Source organism: Mirounga angustirostris, unplaced genomic scaffold (assembly GCF_029215605.1).
Source record: "Mirounga angustirostris isolate CCGP_5_RB_7025 unplaced genomic scaffold, mMirAng1.0.hap1 SCAF_7, whole genome shotgun sequence".
Lineage (NCBI taxonomy): Eukaryota > Metazoa > Chordata > Mammalia > Carnivora > Phocidae > Mirounga > Mirounga angustirostris.
The window spans coordinates 34,520,625-34,532,840 of record NW_026991715.1 but is presented as its reverse complement, the minus strand read 5'-3'; the positions used below and the strand labels follow the sequence as shown (position 1 = coordinate 34,532,840).

The 12,216-nt window shown below is 44.4% G+C and overlaps 2 protein-coding genes across 2 annotated transcripts; both read right to left on the bottom strand.

Annotated features, from left to right (window-relative positions):
• Positions 1 to 868: 868 nt before the first annotated feature.
• LOC123842141 (protocadherin alpha-6-like) lies at positions 869 to 3,512 on the bottom strand. The gene has a single exon (XM_064596001.1). The coding sequence runs from the start codon at positions 3,400 to 3,402 to the stop codon at positions 940 to 942; it is 2,463 nt and encodes an 820-aa protein (XP_064452071.1). The 5' UTR covers positions 3,403 to 3,512; the 3' UTR covers positions 869 to 939.
• A 3,671-nt stretch (positions 3,513 to 7,183) lies between these two features.
• On the bottom strand, positions 7,184 to 10,196 carry LOC123841579 (protocadherin alpha-5-like). The gene has a single exon (XM_045871153.2). It carries the CDS (start codon positions 9,761 to 9,763, stop codon positions 7,295 to 7,297), a length of 2,469 nt encoding a protein of 822 aa, XP_045727109.2. The 5' UTR covers positions 9,764 to 10,196; the 3' UTR covers positions 7,184 to 7,294.
• Between the last annotated feature and the right edge of the window lie 2,020 nt (positions 10,197 to 12,216).

Below are 12,216 nucleotides of genomic sequence, written 5' to 3'. Positions count from 1 at the left end.
AATGATATCTTACTATTTTCAACAACGTGGATGGAGCTAGAGGGTATTATGCTAAGTGAAATAAGTCAGTCAGAGAAAGACAAATACCATATGATTTCACTCATGTGTAATTTAAGAAACAAAACAAATGAGCAAAGAGGGAAAAAGAGCGAAAGAGAAAGAGGTGAGAGAGGCAAACCAAGAAACAGACTCTAAACTATGGAGAACAAACTGATGGCTACCAGAGGGGAGGTGGGTGGGTGATGGGTTAAACAGAGGACCCCAATTAAGGAGTCCACTTGTGATGAACACCGGATGTTGCATGAAAGTGCTGAATCATTAAATTTTACACCTAAAACTAACATAACACTGTATGTTAATTAACTGGAATTTAAGTAAAAATTTGTTTTAATCTTTATTTTTGAGAGAGAAAGAGAGCAAGCAAGCAGGGAGTCCCATGCAGACTCCATCCCAGGACCCTGGGATCGTGACCTGAGCCGAAGGCAGACACTTTAACCCACTGAGCCACCCAGGCGCCCAAATACAAACTTTTTTAAAAAGAAGAAATATCTCCATGAAAAGCAACACACCAAATAAAATTCAAACATAAGAGATTTGCAGTGTCTGAGGAATACAGATTTTATATGAATTACTTGATCAAAGTGCAAGTTCCCTTGAATTTCTATTTAACCACTATTTGGATCAAATGCAAAGAAGTGAAAATTCTATATAAATAATTAGAAAAAATACTACTACTTATGCATATTAAAAATGCACCACAAATAGGTATAATGTCTGATTCCAGTTTAAATTAAGACTAATAACAAACTACATAGATTACAATAGTTAACAGAAAAAATGAACAGATTATAGTAAGTAAATTTATTCAAATTTTTAAAAATGAAAATGTAAAGAGAAATTCTAAGGAAACAATTTGATATTTCATGTATGTATTAACTGTTAATTATGACAATTCAGACTTACCTTGGCACAATGCTCATCATTTAAATCCTGTTGCTCGCTCATATCACCCACTACAAGACAGCGTGGATGACTGGGGCTGAAGGCCATGAGGTCGGTCTTGGACGCGGGCGGGGGCGGGGCCGGGGGCGGGCCCTCCCCGGAGCACACCCTCTGCCGCCTCTGCTGCGAGTACGACCAGCTCCCCACCGCGCTGGAGCACACCAGCGTGGGCTTCCCAGGCGCGCACGCGCCCTCCGCGGGCGGCGCCGAGCAGCGCAGCGCCGTGTACAGCAGCAGCGTGAGCACCAACAGGCTGGACACCGCGCAGATGGCGATGATCAGGTACACGTTGACATCCAGCAGCGCCGTCTCGGCGCCAGCGGCGCCCGCCAGCACCCGCGACGACGCCTTGGGCGCCTGGCCGCTCTCCACCAGCGACAGCAACACAGTGGCCGTGGCCGTGAGCGCCGGCTCGCCGTGGTCCTTCACCAGCACCAGCAGGCGCTGGCGCGGCGAGTCCGCCTCGTCCAGGGTGCGCGTCGTGCTGATCTCGCCCGTGTACAGCGCCACGCGGAACGGGCTGCGCGCGCCACCCGCCGCCGGCCGCAGCTCGTACGACAGCCACGCGTTGTAGCCAGAGTCGGCGTCCACCGCGCGCACCTTCGCCACCACGTGGCCCGCGCCCACCGACCGCGACACCAGCTCGCTCACAGCGCCGCCGCCCGCCCCCGGCCGCGGCAGCAGCGCGGGCGCGTTGTCGTTCTCGTCCAGCACGAACACCTGCAGCGTCACGTTGCTGCCCAGGGGAGGCACGCCCGCGTCGCGCGCGCTCACTTGGAACTGCAGCAGCTCCAGCTCCTCGTGGTCCAGCGGCTGCAGCGCGTACACCTTGCCGCTCTCCGCGTGCACCGACACGTAGCTCGACAGCGCTCGCTCGCCCACGCGCCGCTCCACCAGCGAGTAGGACACCAGCGCGTTCTCCTGCGCGTCGGCGTCCCGCGCAGACACCGTGAAGATGTGGCAGCCGGGCGGGTTGTTCTCCTTCACGAACACCGTGTACTCGGGCTGCGCGAATGCCGGCGCGTTGTCGTTCACGTCCGCCACTTCCACGGACACGCTGGCCGTGGCGGAGAGCGAAGGCGAGCCTGCGTCCCGCGCTATCACTACCAGCTCATAGTCCGCCACGCTCTCTCGGTCCAGGGCGCTGTCCAGCACCAGCGAATAGTAGTTTTTGAAGGTGGACACCAGCTTGAAGGGGACATGAGGTGTTAGTGAGCAGGTCACTTGCCCGTTGGCACCGAAGTCGAGATCTGACACGCTAATTAGGGCAATAACAGTACCTAATTGAGCGTCTTCTCGGATAGGCAAGGATAAGGAAGTCAATGCAATCTGAGGGACATTATCATTTTTATCCAAAACTTTCAATAAAACAGTGCAATGTCCAGCCATGGGTGGGTGGCCTTTGTCCGTCGCGTCAACACGAATTTTGTATAAATTCAATTTTTCAAAATCTAAATTCCCTTTAGTTACTATTTCTCCAGTATTTGTATCTATTCTAAACTGGTCTCTAACCATGGTTGGAACAAGACTATTAAAAGAGTATGAAATTTCCCCATTCACTCCTTCATCCTGATCAGAAGCATTCAGTCTGATGACTATTGTTCCGTTGCCCGAGTTTTCGAAGATCCTTACTTCATATTCAGTCTGTTCGAAACTGGGAGCATTGTCATTCACGTCCAGCACAGTGACCAGCAGCTGAACAGTGCCAGTGAGCTCAGGTTTGCCTTCGTCAGTGGCTGTCAGCAGTAAGTTATGTTCGGGAGCTTCCTCTCTGTCCAAGGATTTCCTTAACACGAGCCCAATTTGTGTATTGTCATCACTGTTTGTTTTCACATCTAGGGCGAAGTATTCGCTGGGACTGAGTTTATAGGTTAAGAGGGAATTCGAGCCAACATCCGCATCTGACGCGCCCTCTAGTGGAAACATAGAATCTGGCAGCCTTGATTCGTAAATCAGCACTCTTTGTTCCTTTAAACCGAACACCGGCGCGTTGTCGTTAATGTCCTTCACCTCCACCTCCACATGGAAAACCTGCAGCGGCCTGTCCACGATCACCTCCAGGTGGATGCTGCACTCCGCGCTCCGCCCGCACAGCTCCTCCCGGTCGATCCGAGAATTCACAAACAAAATGCCATTCTGCAGATTTACCTCCAAAAGGTCCCCGTGGCCTCTGGACGCCACTCGGAAAAGGCGCGGCACCAGCTCTGCCAGCTCCAGCCCCAAGTCCTGGGCGATGCGGCCCACGAAGGTGCCGTGTTTGGACTCCTCGGCGACCGAGTACTGAACCTGGCCGCTGCCCTCCTCCCACGCTGCAAGGAGTAGAAGCGATAGCAGCAGATACTGAGATCCCAGTCGGCCTTCCAGGGTAATAACCATCTCAAATACTTGTTTTATTTCCATCAGAAGATCCTGCCTCGCAATTAAGATAAAATCTGTATGATCCCGAGTCTGTTAATCCAATTCTTCTGCGCCTGCCATCACTGAGCACTGGTGGAACTAATCAGTAATAGGAAGAATGGATTTTGCATACTGTAATGACTAGATTGACTTCATGGTAGACAGCGACATCATGCGGCTACAAAGGGTAAGAAATGAATTCACATAACCGCGCTAAGCTGTAGTCCTTTAAGTTAAAAAGGAAATTCTTATTTTGCCTTACTTTAATAGTAAATCTCCTTATGTTCGTAATTTGCAGAGCCAGTTTCATCTCGTCTAATTTCTTTTATTAATTTAGAGTAGGATGAGGGATCAGATAATTCATAGCAACACAACTCCTCTCGCAATAATTTAATTACTGCTATCAACCAGTTCAGAAAATTTGTGATCTGAAGTAGGTCTGGGAATTAGAAGTGCAAGCTATACTACACTCTTTGTGTAAAGAAGAAACGTGCATATATTTCTGTTATAGGACATGCTATTTTATTTTGCTCTGAGAAAGAATGGACTGTAATTTTAAATTAACAAATTTTATCCACATTTTTAACACCTTATAGATTATTGAAGTCCATTCTTTCTTTATTTGATGAATATCAAATACTCCTAAGGCTGTTTCTTTTACTTAATAATGGAAGAAAATTTTAGTGCATATTCTTTACAGCATTTCTAAATTTCCCCCTCCTCCCCCTCTAAACATTTTCCTTCACATATTTCATCACTGCAAATTCTCATGGAATATCTACCCATAATTCTTTGATGCTCTGATCCTTCAGCTGCTCCTAAATGAGCTCGTCCTTTCTTTCAATCTCAACTTTGTATATGCTTTCCTTTAAGTGTTCTCATCCACTTCCAATGTTTCAAATAAGACTTTCACTGAAGGTGTTCCCGAACCCACATCTTCCTCCCCCCCTTCTATGGTTCTCTCTTTTTTTAAAGATTGTTTTTATTTTTTTATTTTGAGAGAAAGAGACAGCAGAGCAAGAGAGAGCACAAGCAAGCAGTGGGGAGGGGCAAACATGAACAGATATTTCTCCAAAGAACACATCCAAATGGCCAAAAGACACATAAAAAGATGTTCAACATCACTCATCCTCAGGGTAATGCAAATCAAAACTACAATGAGATATCACCTCACACCTGTCAAAATGGCTAAAATCAACACAAGAAACAATAGGTGTTATTGAGGATATGGAGAAAAAGGAACCCTCATGCACTGTTGGTGAGAATGCAAACTGGCGCAGCCACTATGGAAGACTGTATGGAGGCTCCTCAAAATATTAAAAATAGAACTACCATATGATCCTGTAATTCCACTACTGGATATTTACCCAAAGAATATGAACACTATGCCAAAGGGATATATGCACCCCTATGTTTACTGCAGATTAATTACAATAGCCAAATTACAAAAGCATCTCAAGTGACCACCAAAAGATGAGTGGATAAAGAAGATGTGGTATATGTAAATATACAAAAATAAATATATATATAAATATATATATATACACAAACTCACAACCCTGAGATCAAGAGTCATTCACTCTACCTACTGAGCCAGCAGGGTGTCCCTTAGTAGCCCCATTTTTTTTTATTAGAGAGAGAGAATGCAAGGGGGGATCAGAGAAGGAGGAGAGGAGGGAGAGGAACAGAGAGGATCCCAAGCAGACTCCTCACTCAGTGCCCAGCCTGAGGCAGGGCTCATCCCAAGACCCTGAGATCATGACCTAAGCCAAAACCAAGAGTCAGACACACAACCGACTGAGTCACCCAGGCACCCAGTTGCCACATTCTTAAAAAGTAAAAACAAGTAGATGAGATTTTAATAGTATATTTTATTTAACTGAATGTATCCAAATACTACCGTTTCAACATGTAAATATTACTTTAGAAAGTACTGATGAAATATATTTCATTTTAGTTTTGTACTATCTTTGAAATTTGGTGTGCATTTTTATTTTTTTAAGATTATTTATTTATTTATTTGAGAGGGGGAGAGAGAGAGAGAGAGCACAAGCAGGAGCCTGAGGAGAGAGGCAGAGGGCGCGGGAGAGGCAGACTCCCCACCGAGCAGGGAGCCCCATGTGGGGCTCCATCCCAGGGCCCTGGCATAATGACCTGAGCCAAAGGCAGACGCTTAACCGACTGAGTCACCCAGACGCCCCTTGGTGTGCATTTTTATTTTTATTTTTTTTAAGATTTTATTTATTTATTTATTTGAGAGAGAGAGAGAAAGAGCATGAGAGGGGAGAGGGTCAGAGGGAGAAGCAGGCTTCCCGCTGAGCCAGGAGCCTGATGTGGGACTCGGTCCCAGGACTCTGGGATCATGACCTGAGCCAAAGGCAGTCGCTTAACCGACTGAGCCACCCAGGTGCCCCTGGTGTGCATTTTTAAAATTGAAATATAACTGATATATGACATCATAAAAAAAAACAAAAGATACCAATAATATCTAATTTGAATATGTTAAGATTTTCCCAACTGTGAGAGCTCAAAATTGCTTCTTACCAATATAATAGTTTGTCAATTGAAAAAAAAAAAAGCAAGTTAAAGAAAAACTAATCATTGTTCCACTAAATGTTGATGTTAGGGTAAGGGAAAAAATTATGATATATCTGCAAAGTGGGGCACCATAAATCTGGAAAAAGGAATGTGACACATCCTCAAGTACTGATACATCATGATTATCAAGATATATTAAGTAAAACAGACAGAGGAAAAGCGATATGACTATTATGTTTTAAAATAGAAGAGGGGTACTTATTTCTATATAAAGAAAATATCTGTGGAAAGATAATCAAGAAATTGCAACGTTTGAAATAGACAAGGAAGACCGGGCACTTGGCTGGCTCAGTCAATAGAGCATGTGACTCTTGTCTCAGGGTTGTGAGTTCAAACCCCACCTTCGGTGTAGATATTACTTTAAAAACAAACAAAAAAACACCTTAGAAATGTTCAAGGAGGTATATTAAGTGGCTTGATATTGGAGGTGGAAGGGTAACATTGTAAACCATGTAAGTGTATTTCATATTCAAAAATAAATGAAGCCACTACAGTTAAAAAATAATCATAAATATCAAATTCATCATAAGTATGCGAAAGAAAACTGTTTAGAGAAATCTTAAAAGAATAATTCAGTGTACAAATATTACATAAAAAGGAAATTAATTTGGTGTTAAAAAACACTAAAATAACTGATATTCAATGGAAAAGAAAGGCAAAGTGACATAGCTATATTAAAACATTTCAATGCAGTCACAATATGAGATTTGAAGGTAAATAACTCCAAATATGTCATACAAGTATCTCCCTACAACATTTCCTAAAGACTGAAAAATTAAAATATTAAAATTTGATTTAGGAAACAATTTCTATCATGCAAAGAAAAGTAATCCATTCATGCCAACTTTGAAAACCTTAAAAAAGGGAATGTTACTGAAATATATTCATTACTGCAAAGCGATTATCTGCAACAAATTAAAATGAATTCTAAGCATAACTGTAATTTTAAGTAAATGAATTGGTACCAATACAGAACTTACATCTGAAATGATGAGATAATAATCAAGTATAAAACCATTATTAAATGCCTGTGATGTCTCTCCCTCACTGAGGCCTGGAGCCACGCACCTCAGCCCCTGGGGCCTGCCAGCTTGCTGAGGCCAGATTGTCCAGGCGCTGCCCTGTGTCTTCCGTGTGTCCTGTCTCCCTGCTTTCTTTGCCTCTCGCTTCCTTGGCCTGCTGCTCGGCCAGGAGCTCGGTGCCGTTTTGTGCACCCCTTCACCCTCTTTCTGAAAAACTGTTCTCAGGAAAGAGCTGATAAACTCATTCACTCTCAAGAACAAAAAAAAAAACATAATTAAAGATAAAAAAGATGGAGGGAAATAATAAATATTAAAGATTTAAAACGAAAATTATTGTGAAAATTATTTTTGAGACTCACAGTGCCTGCAGAGCTGGGACCCTGAGGTACGCTGGGGCTGAAGGCCATGAGGTCGGTCTTGGGCGGGGGCGGGGGCGGGGCCGGGGGCGGGCCCTCCCCGGAGCACACCCTCTGCCGCCTCTGCTGCGAGTACGACCAGCTCCCCACCGCGCTGGAGCACACCAGCGTGGGCTTCCCAGGCGCGCACGCGCCCTCCGCGGGCGGCGCCGAGCAGCGCAGCGCCGTGTACAGCAGCAGCGTGAGCACCAACAGGCTGGACACCGCGCAGATGGCGATGATCAGGTACACGTTGACATCCAGCAGCGCCGTCTCGGCGCCAGCGGCGCCCGCCAGCACCCGCGACGACGCCTTGGGCGCCTGGCCGCTCTCCACCAGCGACAGCAACACAGTGGCCGTGGCCGTGAGCGCCGGCTCGCCGTGGTCCTTCACCAGCACCAGCAGGCGCTGGCGCGGCGAGTCCGCCTCGTCCAGGGTGCGCGTCGTGCTGATCTCGCCCGTGTACAGCGCCACGCGGAACGGGCTGCGCGCGCCACCCGCCGCCGGCCGCAGCTCGTACGACAGCCACGCGTTGTAGCCAGAGTCGGCGTCCACCGCGCGCACCTTCGCCACCACGTGGCCCGCGCCCACCGACCGCGACACCAGCTCGCTCACAGCGCCGCCGCCGCCGCCGCCCGCCCCCGGCCGCGGCAGCAGCGCGGGCGCGTTGTCGTTCTCGTCCAGCACGAACACCTGCAGCGTCACGTTGCTGCCCAGGGGAGGCACGCCCGCGTCGCGCGCGCTCACTTGGAACTGCAGCAGCTCCAGCTCCTCGTGGTCCAGCGGCTGCAGCGCGTACACCTTGCCGCTCTCCGCGTGCACCGACACGTAGCTCGACAGCGCTCGCTCGCCCACGCGCCGCTCCACCAGCGAGTAGGACACCAGCGCGTTCTCCTGCGCGTCGGCGTCCCGCGCAGACACCGTGAAGATGTGGCAGCCGGGCGGGTTGTTCTCCTTCACGAACACCGTGTACTCGGGCTGCGCGAATGCCGGCGCGTTGTCGTTCACGTCCGCCACCTCAACGTACATGCTAGCTGTGGTGGACAGCGAAGGCGATCCCCCGTCTCGTGCTGTCACCACCAGCTCATAGTCCGCCACGCTCTCTCGGTCCAGGGCGCTGTCCAGCACCAGCGAATAGTAGTTTTTGAAGGTGGACACCAGCTTGAAGGGAACGCGGGGTGACAGGGTGCAGGTCACCTGCCCATTGAGACCAGAGTCGCGGTCGGACAGACTGATCAGGGCGATGACAGTCCCCACTGAAGCGTCCTCTTGGACCGGCAGAGATATGGAAGTTATGACCATCTCTGGGGTATTATCATTCTCATCTAGGAGTTTTACTATTACTTTGCAGTGTCCAGTTAATGGGAATGGACTTCTATCTACAGCATCAATATTAATTTCATATAAATTACAGTCTTCGTAATCCAGTTCTCCCTTAACTGTTATTTCCCCATTATTCGAATCGATTATAAATTTAGATTTGACATTGTCAAGAACAAGATCACTAAAGAGGTATACTATTTCCTTATTAATGCCGTCATCTGCATCTGAGGCATTCAGTTTAATAACTAATGTCCCATTCGGTGCATTTTCTAATAATCTGATATTATAAACTGATTTACCAAATTTGGGGGCATTATCATTCGCATCCAATACGTTGATCAATAATTGAACTGTACCTGTTAGTTCAGGTTTTCCTCCATCAATTGCAGTCAGTAATAAAAGATGTTCCTGGATTTCTTCTCGATCTACTGCTTTCTTTAAGACCAGCTCTAAAATGTTTGTTTCTTCTTCATTTGCTTTAACATCCAAATCAAAATATTCATTAGGATTTAATTTGTATCTCAATTCTGCGTTTGCTCCGACATCCATATCAGATGCGCCCTCTAGCGGAAACCGGGAATCCACTGTTCTTGACTCTAAAATAAATAATCTTTGTTCCTGTCGGAAAAACCTTGGCGGGTTGTCGTTAATGTCCTTCACCTCCACCTCTACATGGAAAACCTGAAGCGGCCTGTCCACGATCACCTCCAGGTGGATGCTGCACTCCAGACTCCGCCCGCACAGCTCCTCCCGGTCGATCCGAGAATTCACAAACAAAATGCCATTCTGCAGATTTACCTCCAGAAGGTCTCTATGACCTTTGGACGCCACTCGGAAAAGGCGCGGCACCAGCTCCGCCTGCTCCAGCCCCAGGTCTTGGGCGATGCGGCCCACGAAGGTGCCGTGTTTGACCTCTTCCGGGACCGAGTAGTGGACCTGGCCGCTCCCAGCTTCCCAGACTGCGAGGAGCAGAAGCGAGAGCAGCAGGCGCCGGGAACCTGGACTTCTTCTCTGGGAATATACCATCGCAAATTCGTTGCAATTTTTAAATGTCTATTGCACTACCACACGATAGCTTTTGTAAACCTAATTCCCAATTTGCTATAATTTTTTATTTGCTCACCTTTTCAGCCTCAGCATCAGAGTAAAAAAAGGAGTAGCCTTTTCCTTTCTAAGGAAAATAAACTAACACACTGTATTCCTTTATTGGGAAAGGGGCGGGGGGGAGAAGCCAACCACCAAACTTGCGGTTTCCAGCGCCATCATGTGGATGAAAGGGTGAGTTTTTACTTTGTTATGTTTTATTTGCCTTATATTTCCCAATTTCAATGACTTTTAGGTATTCTTTATTTTCCTTATCTCTAAATACATCGTTAAGATTATAATAAAGAATATCAGTTTTCATTAAAATACTGCAAAATCAATGCTACTTTAGTCGTGCCACATCAGTCTTTACTAGAGTAATTTGTATTGGTCTATTCTATTTAGGGAGTGGCTTTATATAATTCCTAACTAAAATTAAAGGTTTTAGTTTTCTATTTATTTCCATATTTAAATATATCTTGTTAAATTTCTTGAGTGTTTTCTATTATTTTCATGGGATGTTTGTACACTACTTCTATGTTATTCATGAAACAAATTTATATTTCTATTTGCATCATTTAATATTGGCTTTTTGTTGATGTTATCTTTAAAGTAACAAACTACTTGAATAGCATTCTTGTGTGAGTTACAGTTTGGAAGTCTGATATTTAAAGTGCTAAAAATCCATTTCTTTAATTTCTCCCTATATCACCTAATTTTAATGTTGACTAAAAACTCGTATGTGGAGATTTAAAATTTCTAGAGGTCAAAATCATAGTAAAAACACTTTTGGTCAGTATCTTGACACCATTTTTCAAATTAGATGTATCTAGGCAGCATTTCTTCAACTGATAAATCACAGTTCATATAAACTGAAAGTACATATCTTTGCTTTTATGCAGCAAATCTAAATACTAATATTTTCCTGTAGATATACTACTCCATAAAATGTTTGGGTTCCAGTAAAAATTAAAATATTGAAAATAAACCACATTATTAACTGGACTATGTTAATTTCATCTCTTTTTAATCATCCTTTTGATTTACTGCATGATACCAGACTTATAAATATGGCCAGAAGAAAATGTCCCAAAAGAAAATGTCACCAATTTTTTCCACTGAAAAGAAATTCAACATTCTGCTTGTATATATACTACCTAGAATTCCTTAAATATTAAAAAGCCTCCTTACCTATGAAGACATTGGGTCCAGTAGATCAATAATTCTATTACTTGACACTTTTACATGTAAAGCATAAACCTCAAATATATTCCTTTTTTTAAAAAAAGATTTTATTTATTTATTTGACAGAGAGAGAGAGATCACAAGTAGGCAGATAGTCAGGCAAAGGGAGAGGGAGAAGCAGGCTCCCCGCTGAGCATGGAGCCTGATGTGGGGCTTGATCCCAGGATGCCAGGATCATGACCTGAGCCAAAGACAGATGCTCAACCAACTGAGCCACCCAGGTACCCCCCCAAATATATTCCTTACTTTTGGTTTAAGTTTCATGTGAGACTTGTATTATTTTTATGTCAATGTATAAAACAAATATGGAAAAATGGTAATATAAAGAATAGTGAGGATAAGAAATTACTAGAAAATACAAAATCAATTGAAATACTTTTGCTTCCCAGTATTCAAAGTAGTAAAGAATTAGAATAATGTTACTGGATTCATTTCTTATATAATATTTAACAGTACATTTATCATTCCCTTTAGTTTTTCAAAGATTCTTACTCTCTCTACTAACATCATTTTCCCCTCAGCATTCAGATCACCCAAACACTAAAGAATCTGAACATTAATCAATTTTCCAGATTACTTATCTCTTACCGATAATGATAATTTGAAAACATTTTAATACACAACAGCTAAAAAAACCAAAAATGATAATAAATGTGCTGAAAATACCATCAGTTAAGGTTGATTTACCTTCTATTGTGGAACCATGACTGATGTGAAACTCCAAAACCATGCTATAAATCAATTTACTTTTGAAAAAAGTGAATGTCAAGTATTTAACAGCCAAACCGACAGTGTGATGTTAACTATGTATGCATGGTGATTGATAGAATATTTTCAGTATATATTTCAACATTTTGAAAATATACACATGGGAAAAATGGCATCAGCAGTTTCACATACTTCTTTCAGTTTGTAATTTTTTTTAAAGATTTTATTTATTTATTCATGAGAGACAGAGAGAGAGAGAGAGGCAGAGGGAGAAGCAGGCTCCCAAGGAGCAAGGAGCCCGATGCGGGACTCGATCCCAGGACCCTGAGATCATGACCTGAGCCGAAGGCAGACGCTTAACCATCCGAGCCACCCAGGCGCCCCTCAGTTTGTAATTTTTTATGTAAATACATAGATGTTTATTTTTTTAAGATTTTATTTAT

What these genes read in the sequence shown, in the direction of transcription:
- LOC123841579 (XM_045871153.2), bottom strand. Translation starts at nt 9,763, where the DNA reads ATGGTATATTCCCAGAGAAGAAGTCCAGGTTCCCGGCGCCTGCTGCTC.
- LOC123842141 (XM_064596001.1), bottom strand. Translation starts at nt 3,402, where the DNA reads ATGGAAATAAAACAAGTATTTGAGATGGTTATTACCCTGGAAGGCCGA.